Source organism: Toxotes jaculatrix, chromosome 2 (genome assembly GCF_017976425.1).
Source record: "Toxotes jaculatrix isolate fToxJac2 chromosome 2, fToxJac2.pri, whole genome shotgun sequence".
Classification (NCBI taxonomy): Eukaryota; Metazoa; Chordata; class Actinopteri; family Toxotidae; genus Toxotes; species Toxotes jaculatrix.
In genome coordinates this window covers 24,439,182-24,459,420 of record NC_054395.1, presented here as the reverse complement: position 1 = coordinate 24,459,420, position 20,239 = coordinate 24,439,182, and the positions used below count along the sequence as shown (strand labels likewise).

The 20,239-nt window shown below is 40.3% G+C and overlaps 1 protein-coding gene across 2 annotated transcripts; it reads left to right on the top strand.

The window, feature by feature from the left end:
* The first annotated feature begins 468 nt into the window (after window positions 1-468).
* Window positions 469-18,653, top strand: LOC121194543 (chemokine-like protein TAFA-1). Of its 2 annotated transcripts, XM_041057479.1 has the most exons (5): window positions 469-610; window positions 16,498-16,638; window positions 17,800-17,924; window positions 18,115-18,201; window positions 18,356-18,653. In XM_041057479.1, exons 1-4 carry the CDS (start codon window positions 469-471, stop codon window positions 18,145-18,147), a joined length of 441 nt encoding a protein of 146 aa, XP_040913413.1. In that variant the 3' UTR covers window positions 18,148-18,201; window positions 18,356-18,653. The 2 variants fall into 2 exon arrangements, with proteins under 2 accessions (XP_040913413.1, XP_040913421.1); XM_041057487.1 differs by lacking the exon at window positions 18,115-18,201 and having other exon boundaries at window positions 18,367-18,390.
* The last annotated feature ends 1,586 nt before the right edge of the window (window positions 18,654-20,239 follow it).

The window sequence follows — 20,239 nt, the reverse complement described above, 5'->3', positions numbered from 1 at the left end:
CAGAAAAGCTTCGGCAGCCAGCTGCTTGGAAATCTTATCTTTCTTTAAGTTTGATTTTTGGTTTTGAGGCAGGAGCACAGCTCAGGAGTTGAAGGGAGTCAGCCTGTCAGGGGAAATCTCTGCTGCATGGGAAAAACTCCCCAGGGATCACTCCACATTTGCAGCGTTGTGGCTCAGGGACAAGACAGGGCAAAGTAGGAAGACAAAACAGTGAAGAAGTCATACTTATATAATCATGCTAATGATAAATTCTGATGACTAAAAGACTCCACTAAGGGAGTTAAGGCCAATTATAGACTGAAGTGCTTCTACAAAATGTTGAAATTTATGTATTTGTATTTATTAAATTATTTTGCTCATGACTCTGTGAGTGTGTGTGTGTGTGTTAGTTTGTGCTGCGACGTTGAGGTCCTAGGTTTAGAGTATGCTGTATTTTGCATTGACTCCACCTTTGCCGGTCCTTACCAGATGTGTCCTGTCATGTCCTGGCTGCTCTGCCTGTGCCTCTGGGTCAGTGTCACTGCCATTCAGCTGTGTCAGGCCACTTTCTACGACACCATCCAGCAGCATCATGGGACGAGGCCTGGACGAACCACCATTCACATGATTGGTGAGTCCTTCAGTGCTTTCTCTCCTGTCTTTTCCTTTGCTGCCATTGCTCATTGAGCACTGCACTGTAGCACGTTGGGCTTGTGTTTAATTAGACTGTCACAACCAGGGAGAAAGTAGCAACACTTTATTTTTGCTCTGGCTTCACGTGTCCATCTTCATTTTCATTAAGTCATAACTTTACTTAATATATTAACAGTTCAGCTTAGACTGTTTAGACATTAGACTATTTAGAATTATCTAGCAAGCACATTGTACAGTGGCTGTTTTTCATTAAGACGTGACCTTGATAGCAAACGAGCTTCTGTTCTGAAGATCACACAGATAGACAACAGACAACGAATGCTTTTGCACTTTCCTTCTTGAGCTGTTACAGTTGATATTCATGCTACACTGCTCCTCCTCAATTTGATCTGTGCGATTGTGCTGCCTGTGAAATTGCGCTGAATAGAATATGACCGAAACATTACAGTCGAACTTTTGTTTTCATCAGGCGGATGTGAGCCATGGTTATGGTAAATAATTATGATCTCGGGATTCAACAGAGGAAAGGAAGCCGAATGCTGTCAGAACTTCAAAGGGAGAAGTAGCTGCATGAGCGTGCAGGTCCTTGGTATCTGTTATTTCCTCTATGCACCGGTGCACCTCAAGCATATCAGCAAGGGGTCTTTTCAATACTCTCAATATTGTGAGTCAGAAGACTTCCTGTTCCCACACCTTCATTTCATTACTCACATCTGCACATGTGTATTGGAGAAGAAAATGTACAACAAAAAAAAGAAAAGAAAAGGAAAAGAACACTCACAAATAGGATATCTTCTAGAAAGTGTTCGCATGTCAACAAAAGGGAAATGGAATTAATATTTCAAATGTGCATTCAGGTAGCTCTTCGGAGAAAACGAGTTCAAAGAGAAAAATTCGAATCCTTCAGGACCCTCTGCTACTAAAAGTGTAAATGCCCTGTCATTCCATTTACCATAGTATAGCTAGTTCTCACTCCTGGATAAATGAGATGCCAGTTTTATGAGAGGAGGATGGGATGCCTGTCTGGATTGATTCTGACATTGGGACATTTGTTCTGTGCTGTGTGTTGTGCGCCTGTTGGATTGGTGGGAGGATTGGGGTTGACGGGTCATGAATTGGTGGCAAGAAGGCCATTGGTTGCAGACCACTGGGCCAATCATTAAAGGCAGCGAAATGCCACAAGTTCACGGTGACTGGTATTACCAGAGGAAATCGAGATTAGAGGGGCCGAGAGATCAGTTGTGTCTTTGCCAATAGAAATTTAGATCTATGGGGAGATGTTGTTTAGGAAAACACAAGTCAATCACGTGTAGTGACTTTGGGAGCAGCTAAATTGTGACCTGATCTTCATAGCCTTTCAACACACACAAACTCTAGATAAATTGTTTGTTGTAAATAAAACACCTGCAGCGTGAAAAGGTACACAAGAAAGCAGTGGCGTGTGGTGGCTTTTACCGATGGGCAAACAGAGCTTAAGAACCAACAACAGAAAAGGAGAACCTCCCCCTGAACTGATAGTAAACATATAAAATGTACAATTTAGAGGAAAATCATCTAAAAAAAAAAACCCTCTATGGTAATCTTCAAAATATTTATTATTAACTGAAAATGGCACACTCCACTGAGAATGCAGAATCCTATATTTTCTGGCCTGAATATGCTGTCTCAGGCTTCTAAAACTTACTGCAGATCGTGCACAGAGAAGTCCACACTCTTAGTAAAAGAAAGGAAACTATGAGCAGAACAGGACTGAAAGGCTTGGATAATATGTTTCATTGTAAACTGTATGTAAATTCAAAAAATATGTCCGTTAACGCTTTCCTCACGTCATGTTGACCAAGGTGATTAGTCAGACAACTAACACCCCTTTGAGATGATAAGGAGATATTTTGCTTCCACTTCGGTATTGTTCTAATTGATGTCTGTTTTTAGCTTTGTCGAGCAGCGCGTGCCTTGCTTGTCCCGACAGCACACCACTGCAAGAAACAAAGATTACAGATTCATCAGCAGCATTGTGTTGCTCACCCTAAATGCGTTCTCAGTAATAATTTCTTTTGACAGCGTATAAGCAACTGCTTCACTCATGCACCGATATATTGGCAGTCTTATTCCAAAGACTGTGTGTCCTGAAGTCCATTAGCTGGATGACCCCTGAGTAGACGCTTGTGTATGCTCAGTGATTCGGACAAGGCGGCCTGCTTTCCACCCTGCAGCTCTACTTACAGATTGCTGCCTGCCACTCTCTCAGATATGCTAAGGTCTGTTCTCTGCTTTCCCGGTGCAGGCAGTGTTGTTCTCTGCGGTATGATTCATAAGGTGCTGTATTTATTTGGTGCAAAGAGCGTGAACGACGCACAAAAGAGAACAGATTGTGTTTGTCGTGCATCCGTAAAAGTGCCGGGCAGAGATGTTGCTTTTGGGGTCATGCATTTTCCCAACCCCTGAACCTGTCTACAGGAAACCACAGAGGGAGAATTTTCCTTGTCTAAAACATTGACTTGCTAGAGAAAAAAATAAACTCCTACTTGCATCGATTTTAAAAACTATTCCAGAAAGTGAAAATATGAAAATAGGCTTTGGGGGTGTGACAAATTACACTTTTTCAGGAGTAACACTTCAGCTCTTGTATGATATTTGGTAAAATATGAACTGAAATATATGCTTCAGAGCAGAAGGAACAAAGGCGTGTTTTGAACGTGTGGAGCAGCAGTCTATTTCCAGTGGAAGAAACAGTGCCATTGGTGATGCAGTGCATCATGTGGAGGTGTTAGCAGACTGTATGACAAAGAGTAGATAGTGGCTGCCTGAGGTGGCCTTGCTCCCTCATGAACTCACTCCCACCACCCGGCTTTGCAGGGTCAAACTCTTCATAACTGAAAGGTCATCGATTCTCAACACTGTGCAGATAAGGTCTTACCTCGTGGTTGCTGTGAAATGTGTAGCTGTGAATGTACATTCATAATGAGTTGAGATATGCATAGAGGCAGAAATGGGGATACAAGCAGAAGTAACTCACTCGTAAGTATCCACTGTATATTATAATTTATTCATACTTAAGTCATAAATACTTCACTCTGTGTGATATCCATTTCACTGTCTTCCTCTCCCCTCACACTGCTAACTGCTATGATAGTCCTCTGTTGGAGCTATGGTTACCCTCCCTCCTCAGTCCTGTCAGTGCCTCTTAAAGATGTACCTTTTCAACGTGGATGTAATTTCAATGTCAAGCAACTTCAATATCAGCTTTCCTCCAAAATATGGAGTATGGCTACAGTCTCATTTCTTTCCAGAGTGAAAGTACCATTTAAATCCCTCATGTCTCCCTTTTAGTAGCTTTTGCGAGGAGTAGGGGATCAGGACTTTTTTTTTCCCTGTGCGCTCCAACAAAAGAAACCACTCGCTGGTAAAGCTCACAATGAAACAAACATGAAAAATGGATTTTCAGCTGTCACAAACAAAGGTTGTATCCTCTATGCACTGTTTTAGACACTGACAATTTAATAGCCTTATATAATGCATCCTGGAGGCACATTATTTTGACATACATCTTCCTCCACCCCTCCCCAAGACCTCCTCTCAACCATGCTTTCACTAGTGTCATTGCTGCTCCGCTGCAGCGCCAATGGGAAGTGGCGTGCAGCCTCAGCCCGAGGCCTCTCCACATCTGGAGCTCAGCAAACCCACTTTGTCCTGATGTTGTTATACATGCTGCTGTGGCGTTGAAGGACCACTGACCGCCCTGTAAAACACCAGAAATTTCATCTATAGCCTTAAAAGTGGATTTCTTCTTCTTAAATGGCTCTTTTGTACAAAGAGGCAAAGCTTGCTCAGCTGATGTTGTATCACATATTACACCAGGAATATGCTTATTCATCATTTCCTTGGTTAGCCCGGAAAGGAAAATATATTCTTAAGTAAATGAATCTTAGGACAATCAGTGCCCTAATTATTACTGTAAGCTCACAGCTACAAATAGGTTTTACATATTTCAGTATTTCCCATTTATTTTCCTCTTTTGGGCTATGAATTATTCATGAGCAAGAGCTCCTCTAAGCTTGTGGATATTTGTTTAAACATCATGTTTAATTGAAGTCTTTCAGCCAATTCTGCACAGGGGCTATGGTTTGTGGTCACAACGCTTATGTGCAAAATGAATTTCTGTGGCCCACAGCTTAATTAATTAGCCAGCTTTCTCTCTCTCATAACTACACCAGCTGTTTCTTGTCTTAGCCAGAATCCCCGAGCATTAATGAAAGGGGTGTTAAAGAAACAGAGTTCATGGTTCGATACATACCGTAGAGGTGGTGTCATTGTTGTTTTTGGTACAGTGGGGAGAATGAAAACCTAATTTTCTTGTCTTGTGGCAGCCGTCTGCCATTCTGCTGTCAAGCTCATGACCTCTGAGCTTGCACTGTCAAACTCATGCTCCAGTTCTGTTTCTGAAATACCTGACTGATCATTTCACACACAAACATATTCGTCATCATCAGTTGCTTCAGGCATGTCTTCATTTTTGGATTTGCTGTCATTAAACCCTCCCCATTTCAAAAAAAAAAAAGTGCTTGAGTCATCCGCATTGCACTGTCGTGTTACTTTGACAGTGAGCTCACACAATGCAGACATACGTTCTTGTGTCTGCATTAATTAATAGTATCAGTGACTCAGAATGAGGCAAAACATGAAAACATAATCACATACCTTGACCCTCTAAAAACCCTGTCAGATTTTTTGGAGAAAAACAAGTCTACCAGCAGCTCTGTGAGTGTACCTACTCTGTGTACTTATCCGCTAAATGCTACAGTGACAATGCAAACATGCTGATATTTATCAGGTATAATGTTTACCATGTTCATCTTATTTGCTAAATATCACACAACACAAAGTACAGCTGAGGCTGATGGGAATGTTGTTGGTTTTGTAGGCATTTAGTCACAAACCAGATTATTTGACAAACTGGAATTTTGACTTGCTGATGGTGCTGGATGGAAAGTGGTGAGGGACCAACAAAATGATCACAATTTATTATGAGGGGAACTTGAATGTCTGAATTAAATTTCATGTCAGTGCAGCCAACGGCTGTAGAGATATTGAGCTGAAAACCACTGGAAACCATGGTGGCACTAGAGGAAAAGTCATAAGACCATAAATGTCTGCACAAAATTACCAGGCAATCCGTCCAGTAATTGTTGAGACATTTCAGTCTGGACCAAACTGCTGGACTGACTGACAAACATCCACAGACCCATGCTGCTAATGTGCAATTCTGACTCTCTGACACCCGAAAATTGTTAAAAACAAATATTTTGAGGAATAGAGGGAAACAAAATAATTGAATTAGTCAGGGTGTAATTTGCTCCATGGTCTTAAAGACCTGAGGTGTGTGTGTAAAGGTTAAAAAGCATCAACACTAAACGGCATTAAATGAGCTGACCTAACTAGACAAACATGGTTCATCTAACAGTCGATAACTGTCACACCAGAATGATAAATATTTATTGGTAACTTGAATTTGTAAGATGTAAACTGTATGTATTATACTAATAGGGCTGTAATTATTTGGATCATTGCATGGTGTAAATTTAAACAATTTGTTCACTAAACCAAACCTGTATCAGCTCATGAGGATTGTACATTATGCATTGTTACCACCCAGAAAGTACATTTATGTTTAAGCATTTCTCCCATGAAATGCGGCCTTGGAGGCATTTAGGAGCAGGAGGCATTTGCTGTTCAGTAGTTAGCAGCGGTTTTCTAAATATGTTGCTGTGACAGCTGACATAGCTGACGGATAGCTGACTCTGGAACCCTGAGTCCTGATAAAAGGGTTCGGTTTGCTTTAATCCAGAAATAGTCCGAGACAAAGCTCAGCTGTTAGAGACACTGCTGCATTCTTTTTGTTCTGCGCAAACAGCAAAACAAATTAGTGCTTTTCCTCATATTAAACATTGTTCTTGAACGTTATTGAGCCTGCAGAACATCTATCTTTAGCTGAAAATGAATTATCCATACTAGAGTTTATGGATAACATACATTTTTAATACTAATTAATGTGTAATGATGATGTTAGGTGTAATTACTATTAAACTTTGATTACAGTGAATTGTGCATCTACATTAGATTAAACTTTTGAATGGGACACAGATTTAAAGAAGGAGGGCACATTTGTAAAATGAGGAAAAATGTCCCATTCAAAGACCTGATTCCTGGCAAAGATAAACTGTGCATCATTAATGGTTACGTTGTTTATTCAGTGTAATAAATGAATGCCAAAGTAACCCTTTTAAATATTTTAATAGGAAATAATATCAGTAAATAGCTGACATTTGCAACTCTGAATATCACACAGCCATGGACAAATTATGAGACAATGGGCCCCTGGACAAAGACAATGTGTCCAAGGATGTCTTGCAAGACGCAGGAGCCCCCCCCCCCATCCTTTTTTTAGTCATTTTACATCTCACTTTGCATCTTGTTTTGTGTCTTATCTTGTGTCACTGTGTGTTCACATTTTTTGTGTATCTCTTTTTTTTTGCTTCTCTTTATTAATTTTGCGTTGCTGTAGTCTTTTTGCATAATGATTTTCTTCTCTTTGTGGGCGATTTTTCTTTTTGGGTTTGTTTTGTGTCTACTGCTCATTTTGTATCTCTTTTTAGTCATTTAATATCATGTTATGTGTCTTGTCGTGTGTCTCTTTGTAGTCATTTCACATCTCTATGTGGTTGTTTCACATCTCTCTGTTGTTGTTTGAGTAACTTTTCAAACAGAAATGTCAACAGTCACTTCACACAGACGCTCAGGTCCAGTGGCCCTGAGCCTGTATCCAGTGGGCTTGTTCAGTAATACATCCATGGTAATAACAAGTCAACTAGCCATCACCTTCTGACTCTGGTAGGGAGGGGGCACCAGGGCTGGCACATAGCCCTCGTGGAGTCTGATTGGCCAGCGCTGACCACCTCTCAGGGTCACAATGCTGGGAACGAAAACACAACTAATATGAAGCACTTTATATCACTGTAGCTGGATTTTGTATATTAATAGTTTTGGTTTGTCCCACTTGAAGTCAAACCCTTAAACCCACTGAGTTACAGAATATCAGACTACAGTAATTCCCCACATAATGACAGCACTCTGAATTTCTCTAGATTAATAACATGGCAAAAAAAAATAAAAAATCAGCACAAGCTCTTTTATGTTTTGTTCCCAGACCAGAGAATCACAACAAGCCCTCACAATGGAAAAGATCACACCATCAACACACTTCACAGTAATTGCTGATGTCAGTGGTTGCTCAGCCCTCTGTGGGTTCACGTGTGAGCACTGTTCCTCTTTTATTCAACATATTCCCCATGCAACAAAAACAACTGGTAAATTAATGATAGCTTATGTCCCCACTGTTTGTAAATATTATATCAGGGAGTTCAGACCTTCTTGTCTTGTGTGTACTGAGAGTTGTTCCAGCAAATATGCTCCCTGCCAAGGTAAAAGGCTACCCTGCTGGCAGGTTTTCCTGTTAACCCATATAATTTGGAAGTGTAGAGATGTAACAAGTTTTGTCACAGGCTGTTTTCTCCTTCTGTGGCTTTTTTTTTTTTTTTTTTAAATTTTCCTTTGTGGAGGGTTTTCAAGGTGTGGCAGCCCTCGGGCTCTCCCTGCTCTTTAGACAACGGACAGGGTTTTTTGTCACTTCACTGTTGGACATTTGTGGTGGAATTCAGATGTGATTTTGATGATTTTGTGACCCAGTTGTTGGACACATTGTTCATTAAAATGTAGTTAGAACTGGGTCTGCAGATTCTGCAGTTATTTCATGTGACTAACACTCCGTCGTCCCCAAACGACATCGGCGTGAAGAAAAACTACTTCTATTAATTCATCCTCTCAGTGAAAAATGGGACCTCATTTCCTCATTTTTGATTTTCTCAATGAAAGAAATGCAGAATGGGAGCTATGCTTGAGAGATCATTTCATATAGCTTTGCCTTTGTGGTAACCTATTTCAAATGCTTGGCAAGAGTATGAAATTCATTATCATTACTTAGACCTCATTAAACTGAAAAGAAGCATCTCAAGTTACTAATTGGGTCCAAGGGGGAGGGTAGTATGAGAAATAAGCTAAGTAATTAATATTGGGTTTATCAGGCTCTATTGCAGATTTTAATGTTTTTTTTTTTTGTTGTTTTTTTTTTCTTACTTCCTGCTCTAATATTTCCTTGGTGTGCCATAAGTCTTCTTGCATATTTACACTACAGATCCAATTACCTATCTTGGAGAGACTGTGTATGTATGCATGTGTGAAAACAGTGCACAAAAGTGGGAAAATACAGTTTGTCAAATATGAACAACATAATGGAAGGACTGACAAGAATAAATTAAATTAACAAATAAAATACACAAAATGTCTTCTCATTTGACAAAATTTAATGAGGCAGTCAGTAAAATAAAACCTATCTACAGTGTCTCATTTAAAGCATGTTCTGTAGGTGCTAAAATATTTCACTCTGCGCCAACACGTGTAAACTACCTTCCTTAATTGCAGAAAGATGGGATTGAAAGGATCATGTGACACAATCTGCATTGTAGCGTCATACTGAATAAGTAAAGAGCCTCTACCCCCTGCAATTTCTCCCCTTATCAGCTTGCAAGTTCTGCATAATCACCGCTACCGACCTTTCAAAGTACATGTCATACAGCATGAAAGGTCATTTAGCCTTTGTATTATGCATTATTACACAGTTTACATGTTGCAGGCACACTGCCTGACTGGCAGTGAGAGGGCCAGCAGTCACATCAGTGGCGAGCAGCTGTTCTCTAAAGGCTCTTTGACTCGGCTCTATCTCTGTTTCCTTTTCTTCTCTCTGAATGTAACGCTTTCATCAGAGCAGACGATCTAAAAATATGAAATACCAGTTCTGGACATTTGCCAGTCTGGGAAAAAGGGCTAGAAAGAGGGAACAGGAACAGCTTGACATTTAAAAAATGAATGACATTGCTGTGACAGATGATGTATTTACACATCGTAATTTTTCTGTTTGCCCACTTTCAACAACTCTGAAGCGAATGTGTGCTCGGAGAGGATAATGTTGATAGAGTGCCTTTGTTTATGTGAGTTTAATGGACATGAAAGCTGCTGTGTGATTGCTGTTGTTCAGAACATCGCTGTCATGCTGAACAAGCCGCACATCTCCACCATAAAAACCAAATAACCATGGGCGTTTTTCATGTGCGGGTCCTGCTCGTTGCGAGTTAGAATAGCATTTAATGCCCTTGATCAGGACCAGTCTTGCAGTGTTCTGGGTCTGTGCTGTGTGTGTGTGACAACAGACGCGACAGGCTTTGAGGCTCACATGCAAATGAAAAACCCATTCCCTACCACTCGCCTCTGTTCCATGCAGTTTTCATGCATCTTAAAACAACACCAGCTCTGCTCTGTGCGTAGTCTTTTTGCATTTCAATAAAGTATCACCCATCTTTGGCCCACTGCACAGGACCAATCTTACGGCCTCCTTGTGTGACACACTGTCAAAACCGCCAGCCATATTTCATGAATTTCTCCGCTTTTATTTGTCATGGACAGTGCTTTTTTCAGAGTAGCAATTGGTAGTTTTCAGTGCTTGTAAATTGTTTTGATTCCTTTCTCTGGCAAACACATTCACTCTCTCTTACAAACACACACAAGCGTAAACTTGGAACCACACACGAGTTAAGAAAGAAAACTAGTTTGTTAAGAAAAAAATATCCTCATGTGCTGACACCTTTTAACATCTGTAGCTTTCCACAAACACTTTTAATTCTCAAAACGTTCAGACTCTCAGCTTTACTCTTGTGCCTTTTAATGGTTTACACCAGCACACTGTCCTCTGCATTTTCTCCAGCCTCGGAAACAAATTTGTCTCACAGATAATCGACCAATATATCACTCACTTTCACCTCAGCATTTATGTCTAGAATAAGAACAGTACTACAGGGACTTCAGATGTTTTCACAGAAGGCAGGGAAAAAAATAGTCACTCAATTTGACACCATGCAGTCACATGTTTTGTGCCTCTCACTGTCTTCCATCTGCATTAATTTGACATTCTCTAATCTGGCGCTCCTATTTCCTGTCAGCGACAGAACTGCTGTAGCCTGCTGGCTGGGAAGTCTGCAGAGAACATGCACAGAGAGAAAGTGGAGCCTATTATGGGTCACCTTGGATGCATTTCCCATTAAAAGGTGACAGACATGCTGCTCTAAAACACGGACTGCTGTGGTTTGGAGATCAGGGCCTGCTGTCTCTCGTAAATGACTTTTAAGCCACAAAATAATTAACCACAGGTACGGGCTCTGTGTTTGTCAGGGACTTGCATGTGACATGGACTCTGAAGTTGTAGGGAGTTGTCAGATGTCATACAGTTATCGAGATATGTTGTCATGTTCAGTCCAGGGTGTGCACACAATGCCACTGGCTGCCAAACAGCGGAATCCAAAGCCCCAGGAGAGAAACTGGTTACCTGCTAAATTGAGTCCCTTAGGCTTTCTATTTGGTTTGTATATGTAGCGTAATAGAGACTAATCTCAGCGCTATCCCTTCAGTAATACGCTGTATTCATTAAATCCACATATTTCCATTAGATTACCCAAATGATAGATGGCGTTCAGAAACCCTCTTTCTTTCATGTACACACTTTGTAGAACGCATGGAACAGATGGCTGAGGAGTGTTGCCATTCAGACGGTATACTCGCTATCAGCATCTCCAGAGACAACCGCACAGTCTGGGCTCATTACAGTAGACAGCGAGTCATTGCATACTTATTGCGTAGTGACATTTCTATTGAGATAGACTGACCGTTTTCCCCGGTGCAATGGCTGTTTCATCACGTTTGAAGAACCATTCACTGGTCCCACAAGAACTCTGCTCACATTCATTAGGCAGGCAGAACCGCAGATCCACAGAAATTCAGAATCAGCGCTACACGTTCATGTCATGCATGATTTGACAGCATTTGCCTTCATCCAGGCTTGCTATCCATAACTCATTGGATTTCAATGCAGTGGTGTTGGCTTCCAGCATGACTCATTGTGCCGGAGACCGTCGACTCAACGACACTCGCTCGCCAACCAGCAGCTGAGACACTGCTGATGCCAGGTGTTGTCATTTGTGTAGATAATAGCATTACAGTTAAGTGCTTTGAACAAATTTCCATGTGGTAAACTTGAACAAAGCGGATCCCTGTGTGAGTAGTTGTGTACAGTGCCAGAAGGTTTTGTAGGTTTGAGAAAAGCCAATTTTCCTCTCACATTGAATTTATTTTACAGCATCTGTCTTCACACTGTTACGTCTTGATCTGCTGACATAAGAGAAGATGCTAAAGTGGAAAAAATCTGAATAAAATAGATGACCAAGACGCTGTTACTGAATAACAGATGGCAATCAATCATTTGATGTGATTTTGTTAACCTGATTTTGGAGAAGCTCCAACATTTGTACAGTGAGACAGAAGAGTCAGACAGCTTGCCTGTAGCTGCTGCTACAAATGATGGGAAAATCATGAGACAGACCTACTATACAGTATATAATGACTTTCATTAAGATATGTTATTCATTTTTGACCTTGGAAACAGCAGTTGAGAAAACAGTCTCATCACAAGATATATTTGTGGTATTTCTTTTATACTTTTACCTAAGTTCAAGTACCATCTCATTTAGCATTCACTGACTTTGATCTTCATCAGCACATGGAGTGTTCCCGGTTACCGTTGAACTGTAGATGTTAAAATGAATGGAAAAGGAGTATTTTGAGCAGCAGGAGTACTTTAGGGCTTTTACATAATGTTATTCTGGCAATAATCCATAAAACAAGTAAATAAATCTCTTGGCGCAATAAGATTTCCATATTTCACCTTGTTTTTAATTCAGTTGAAATCTAATGAAATACGCTAACCAACTGCATTATGGGAAATTTAGGATCCAGGGTGTTTGTGGTGTTTGACCCATACTATAAGTTATAGACGTCACAATGTCTCAGCTTCCGCTGCACAAGTTTTAACTGTTCTCTTCTCATCAGTATCTTGTGCCCCCAGCTTATTACTAAATCACTACATTCAATTTCCAGACAACTTGTAATGCTTAAATTGGTTAAATATTAAGGTTCACACTGATGTGAAATTCATAATAATTCATAAAAATGGGACATGGCATTTGTAATTCTAGAATTAACTAAGGCCGAAGACAATTGCAGGCGAGACCAAGACAGGGGAAATTTGGACTGTTGACTGTAACACTAAATACAGCAGATGTGCATTGTTCTCAGGGATGATTTTTTTCTCCCCCAAAGCAAGAACAGACCAACAAAAGAAATCTCAGCATGGGAAATAAATCAGCATAAGAAACCAAACAACACCAGGAACAAATCACCCCAGAAAACATGACACAACCACTGTCTCATATGGCACAAAGATATGGCTTTTTCAGCTCTTCCTGAGCTAAAAATGAGCTGTGCCTTGTTGGGTGCAGGTTGTAGGTGGTCACCTTGTTTCCTGACAACCTCTGTTTCCAGTCTCGGGGTAATGAAGAGGCAGGAGCACGGAGCATGGCAACAAAAACAGGGCAGTTCAAGTTCAGACCCTCTGCTTCTGTGCAACCTCTGACCCGCAGAATGACAATTTCTGTGAAACCCCTTGTTCCCTGTCAGTCAAAAAGTTGCTGGAGAGACAACATGAGTGCGCACACACCTTGAAGCCATCTGTTATTTGGGAGGCTGACTTTGTTCATAGTCACTGATAATAGGGGAAAATGGAAATACAGAAAACAATTATACTCTTGCTTGGCTCCAGCCCTCACCTGATGAGAGCGTTCATCTCTAGCCATGTTATTCTCCGGCTCCCTCTGAAATATTTATAATGCAAAGATGGGGTCTCGGAGCATGCAGCGTGTTGTGGTCGCAGGCTGAAACCATGGGTGAACTTGAAGAGCGCTCGTCAGTGTCAGTGCAAAGCTTTTGTTTAACGGTACCCAGTTCACCTGCCAGCTGGAAATACCACGCTGATTTGCATTTTTATTCGATTTTAATGTATTCTTTGGAGGTGATGATTTCCAAATATAGAGTATCCTGATTCTTTGCTCTGTTTGCTAGCAACAAGCAGTGCAAGTTAATTCTGTTGAGTAGTGTGTTTTTAATAGATCAAAGAGGAAATCTGGGGCTGTCTTATGCAATTAAGGAGATGCATTAAGAAGAACAAACCCCTGTGGGCTGTTGTTTTCAAATGATGCCCCACTGCTTCCACTGGTACATCACGATTAACGTTGTGCAGACATGCCCTTTTGTTGAGTGCATCAGACAGCAGGCAACATTTTCCCAGACCGGCTACAAGATCTGGATATTTTTCAGTTAAACCAAAGACTGTTGATGTTTTCTGAAATACAGAGCCAGGAGTCATGATAACCCCAAGAAGCTCAGCAGACATGGCAAGAAGCAGTGAAAAGGAAGGCTTTCTCACTTCTATCCTTCCCCTTTATTGATATTTGACTATTAATTTTGTTTTCTTTGTTTATTTTTTTTTTAAACTTCCTTCCTCTCAAGTTAATACAAGTTGTCTTTATTAATACATACCTCATCACAGGCACATTTACAACCTGCAAAAGAAACACTGAATCCTGAATGAAGCACAATCAGGTTGATCTCAATCTGATTCAGACTCCTCTTTAGGGTTTTATGCACCAAAGATGAAGTTTGCAGCAGAAATTAAAAAATCAAGTGTGAGACAAGACCAGTGATCCACTCCTATCCAGCGGGTCAAGTGGGGCTGTGTTGGTTAATCCCCACAGGAGCTCGCATGATGGCTCAATTATATCCAGAAACTGACACATAGTTTTCTTTCTTCTTTGTGAATTACAACTACTTCATGGCTCAGTTTGGCTTTGGGTTAAACAAATGCTGCATTCTGTGCAACAGAGCTGTGGATTTAATGGCAAACCGGTTTTTGGAAAGTCTGAAAGTTGCGTTGTCCTTACTGTTGAGATTTGCATTTGAAAGCTATGTAAGCATTGTAATCAACTACAATGGAGCTGTGTGCAAACATCAGGCTGTTTTAAAGTGATTATTAATGTATTTTTAAAGCAATTTTAGAGCTGCAACAATTAGTTGATTAGTTGATTACTTGACAGCAAATTAATTTGCAATTAGTTTGATAACCAGTTAATCAATTTAGCCATTTTTCAAGTAAAAATGCAAAACACTTGCTGGTTACAGTTTCTCAAATGTGATGTTTTGATGCTTTTCTTTGTTATATGTGATGGTAAACTGAATGCACTGGACATAACCTTAGGCTATGGAAAATTATAACAGGCATTTTTGCTATTTTCTATCAAACTGATTAATCGAGAAAATAATCAGCAGATTTAATTTCTACTAATCGATTGATTTATTGATTGTTTCAGCTCTACGTATCATTATCAATGACAATAACTTTTTCCTGTTTGTACACCAGCTATAGATGCGTCATAGAACGAGTTATGAATCACAGTCCACAGTTATTGACAAATAAAAATGTCTTAGCTTTATGAATATAATTATATTACTGAGTGTTATTAATTGTTTACATACTGCTAATGAATGCAAATTATGAAATATTAAAATAAGGTCTAATTAATTGTCACCACTTGGCTTTCATGTTATTTGAATTATGAAATCTTGAACTCAAGTGATTTGTGCTGTTTACTGCAGTAACCACATCCGGATTTCTCCTAAGACAGTGTGCAGGGCTGCGTTTTTGCTTCTAAAAAACTGCTCTGCATCAGGAGGGCCTCACAAACCAAAATATTCAAATGTAGTTAAAGCGATATATGCAAATCTAGCCATGACACATTTCAGAAACCCACAGCTCATTGTCAAACATTACTTGAAATCACTTTGCTGGCAAAGATACTTTTTCCTTCTCTCTCTCTCTCTACTCTTTCTCTCAACAACCTCCTTGATCTTGTGTCGTGCTGACGGGTGTAATTGTCAGATGGTCCTTTGCTGCACAACTCTCATATGTGGAGAGTCTGAGCGCAGTGGGTGGGAAAGGCCAGCGGTTGAGGTGGGTCGAGTCCGCTCGGCCCAGTCATCTCATCCTTCAGGGCACAGCCAGTAGTTTGGTGATAATTGCATCGTGGAGCCAGTGTTCATTTTGATGATAATCCTGAAGCAGGCCTCTCCTCCTGATATCTTTTTTTTCCTACCCGCTTTCACGCATCTCTTCATCATCATTTTACATTCAACAAGCTGCAGGGGCCTCATCAGCAGAGTCAAAGAGTGTAAAGCACAGGAATAATTATTCTTGTTTACAGCAAACTTGTGTGATGTTTTTACAGTTAGTTTAATGTATGAGATAAACCTGTGAATACAAAGAATTTGTGAATGTGGAGACTGTAGATTAAGCACAAGACACATGTTTAAAATTTTGAGCAGAAACATGGATATGACCGCCAGTGGCGGGAGACAAATTGAGATCTTTTACTCAAAGTAGAAAATCCTCATATTGGAGAGACTGGCACCAGAGTATACTCACTTCAACTTAAACAATTAATCGATAATAGTCATAACAGCTGTTGATTCCTTTTTTTTTTAATTCTGTAATTGTTAACTTCTGAAATGTTGTGGGGTAGAAATATAAAGTAGCATGAAATAGAAGTACTCAGATAAAGTACCTCAAAATGGTGCTTTATTTCTTTAAAAGTACACTAGCTGAGTAAATGTGATTACTTACTTTCCACCAATGATGACGCTCTATGTTAATCCACAAAACAAAATGAGCTGTTCAGAAAGCAAAATGTTGCTCTATCTGATTGCCCCCGAGATGCTGACTTAATATAGTTTGTTGTCTGTTTCTTTTTTCCTCATCAGAGGGGGGCACGTGTGAAGTAATTGCTGCTCACAGATGCTGTAATAAGAATCGTATTGAGGAGCGGTCACAGACAGTGAAGTGTTCTTGTCTGCCAGGGAAGGTAGCTGGGACCACCAGAAACAGACCTTCATGTGTTGATGGTGAGTAATAAAACAGATAAAGAATAAAATAAAATATCAGGTTTTACCCCAGTGCAAGTTTGTCTGAGGTAAAAAAAAAAATAAATAAATAATATATTTGGTTTGAATGTGCTTACCTTGCAGGAAAATAATGGTTTCCATTTTTATATTTCATTCAACTAAACATGTACTGCATTATGCGAAAAAGAAAATCCTGCCAAACGAAACTGTTACGTTTTGTAAAGATACAGAGATTTGTTCGAATAAAAGCCTAAGTCACCCATGCAATGCCTTGTCCCAGATAAGATTAACATTACCTGGGATAATGTCACGTCCAAATTCTGTTGCTGACAGGCAGCAGAAGGTATCTGCAGGGGTAAGCTTTCCTCCAACAGCAGACAGCCAAACACAACTGCTGAATGTAGCATTCCTCAGGGAAGAGTCAAATGCAAAGAGAAATAGCATAATGCAAAGAGATGCAGAGGAAAATGGCTGCTGATTACACAGGTGCCCTGTAGATATTTCATGATGGTTTTATACATGCACTGACAAACGTCTGTGACACAGGTTTGGTCTCCCTGTAAGAAATGGATTTGGCGCTCAGCTCTGACACAACTAAAACACATATTGGCTTTAGGAAAACCTTTCACCTGCGGCTTTTATCTTAAATCCTTTTGCAAATATTACAGCAATCTCTGAGCGGACTGGGGGAATTTGAGGTCTCTCAATGTCAGTTCTGACAGATTCTTTTCCTCTGTCACACATTACAAACCATTTACTGTCTACTTACCCTGTATTTAAGGCAATTTTCTCTCTTGATGGCAGAAATGTGGCGTGCATTAAAGTCAAGTCACAGTCACACCTACCGATCCGCTCACTCAATGAAAAGCCTCAGTTCCACCCTCTGCATTCATGTATGACTGCCTCGAATAAAGAAACCGTATTGTAATAAGCAACGGTTTTGCACTGAAACAAGTTATCTGAAGCATATACATGCAACACATCCAGCCAAATTACTTACGGCCACTTTTAACACGATACATTTGATAATTAGGATTAGACACCCCCACCTAACGGCCATCTATCTGTAAACTGGGCTGGGCTGGACTGCTATCTGGCTTTGCACTCTGCTAAGGTGAAAGGTACCTGCATCACCAATTCTCTCGTCTTTGTTGCCTGTAGCATCCATAGTAATTGGGAAGTGGTGGTGTGAGATGGAGCCTTGCCTGGAGGGGGAGGAATGCAAGACGCTCCCTGACAACTCAGGCTGGATGTGCTACGCTGGCAACAAGATCAAAACCACGAGGGTAAGATAACCTCTCTTGACCGCAGGAAACAGGGCACTGTGGCAGAGCAGTGGGATAGACATGTACAGCACTGCGACACTATCTGTGGCATCAACAAAACGGCATGGTTATTGGCATTGAATTTCACTGCAAACTGACTTGTTAACAGCACAGTCTAACCCCTCAACTTCCTCCTTCTTTTTCTTGTCAGAACACTCAGCCATACACAACATCAACATATTAACACTTTGTGGAATGGATGCAAGGGAATGCCTCTGGTGCAAAGGTTAATTTGCAGGTCAGCCTCTTCATTTGTACTGGGACACTGGTATAATAATTAATTTCTCTCAACTGCCTCAATCACTAAGCTTTTTAAAGGGCAAAGCACATTATTTATATTCATTTCTGTGGTATTTACATCTTTCTAAATATGTCTGTCTTTCTCGTTTCAGCACTGTCACAGGACCAATTACCACAAAGACAATGATCCTATTGTTGCTTTAAGAAATGTGAACACTTCTCAGATTAAAGTGTAAAAAGATGTAGAATACATAAAGCACATCCTGCTCAAGGCTTCTGAAAATACTGATGCTCCAAGCTGCCTGCGGGGAACTTCATCATAACCTTGTAATAAATATATTTTCATCATTTCTTTCTAACTTTGAGGTGGAACATGAATGTCTGCATTTGGATTAATATCTGGATAGCATCTTATGTCCTTCCTCAGACATCAGTGAGACAGATGTCTGCTAGGAAGCACCAAACAGGAGAGGAACACATCAAAGGACATGGGATGAGCAAGAACAGTAGTTGACAGCCCTCAGGATTTTATTTTCTCTTTTTAATATTCTAAGAGGAAAAATATTGTACATAAATTGTTTGTCATTTCTTGTGTACACGAACTTTATTTATGGTGGTGGTGAATATCGACCATTCGAGTCCCTGAATGCAGTCTTGATCTTCCCTCTTCTTACCCACAAAACCCAACACAGCCAAAGTTTTGACGAGTTCAAGGATGTGATGTGATGTGATGTGAAGATGAAACAGGTGCATTGTGAGGGAGATGTTTTACAAATACAGCTCGTGTGTCTTGAAACTGTACATTTTACCACTTGTTTGTATGGTACTAGTTTGCCTTTGATCACCTCTTTAAAGACTCTACCAGTCAAACTTGGTAACGTGTCAGCTACCCTGCAACTGATTGATTCACCAAAAATGTGATACCAGTAGGTTGTTTTCGATACTTGAAATGCCTTATTTGTGTCAAATCATTCAGATGATGATATTGTACATATGAAGCCATCGATATGTGCTGAAATTTCATTAAAGTCATTGTTCCTGTAACTAATGTGAGTGCATCTTTGCCATTGCCTTCACAGGTGTCGGGTATCAGCACTCTATCATGGGAATTAAATCTGTGTACACCTTGATTCCAAACCAGTCCTTTGACGGAAGATTTTGCCAGTTTGGGAAATACACTTAAAGGCTTTCTTGCTGAGAGTTGGATGAGAAGATTAATACCACTCTTATGTCCATACAGTAAAAATGAAGCTGGAGCCAGAAGACAATTAGGTTAGCTAGCTTAGCATAAAGACTGGAAGCTGGTGGGAACAGCTAGCCTGGCTCTGAAGAAAGTTAACAAGATCCGACTGGCAGCATCTCTAAACCTCACTAATTACCATGTTATATCTGATTGATTTGTGCTGACAAAAATTGAACTGTAAAAATGACAAGTTGTGGGTTTAAGAGTGGTTATGCACCAGAGTGTTTCTTAGCCAGGGGCAGAGACTTCCTGGACTCACTGTTCCCTGCCAAGAAATATTCCTGTGAGTTACTCACTCTTGCTGCTTTTACACATCGTTTTTTTTTTTTTGTGCAGATTAAACAAATGAGATATAACATGTTAATGTGTGAGCTTGAGAGATGCTGGTAGGCAGATTTTCTTACTTTTGGACACAGTCCCGCCTTTACCCTTCTTTCCAATCTTTATGTTAAGCCAACCACTCCCTGTAGCTTTATATTTAACAGAGATGAGAGACGAGCTATCAATCATCCCATCTAACTTACAGCATCAAAGCAAATAGATGCAGTTCCCAAAATGACAAACTATCCCCTAAATCAGAATGATCTCAACCGAAAACATCTCAATCACCTCCTTCAGACTTGCATCTCCAAGCCAGACGCTGAAGTTATTAACTGCAGCTCTACTACTCTCACTCTCTGTGCACACAGGTATATAAGACTGAGAACGATTTCACACATAGATGAATGGGTAACAGGGTTCGCTCCTGTGTTTACAACACTTTGATGCAGTATCACAGTGGGATACTGTCCAT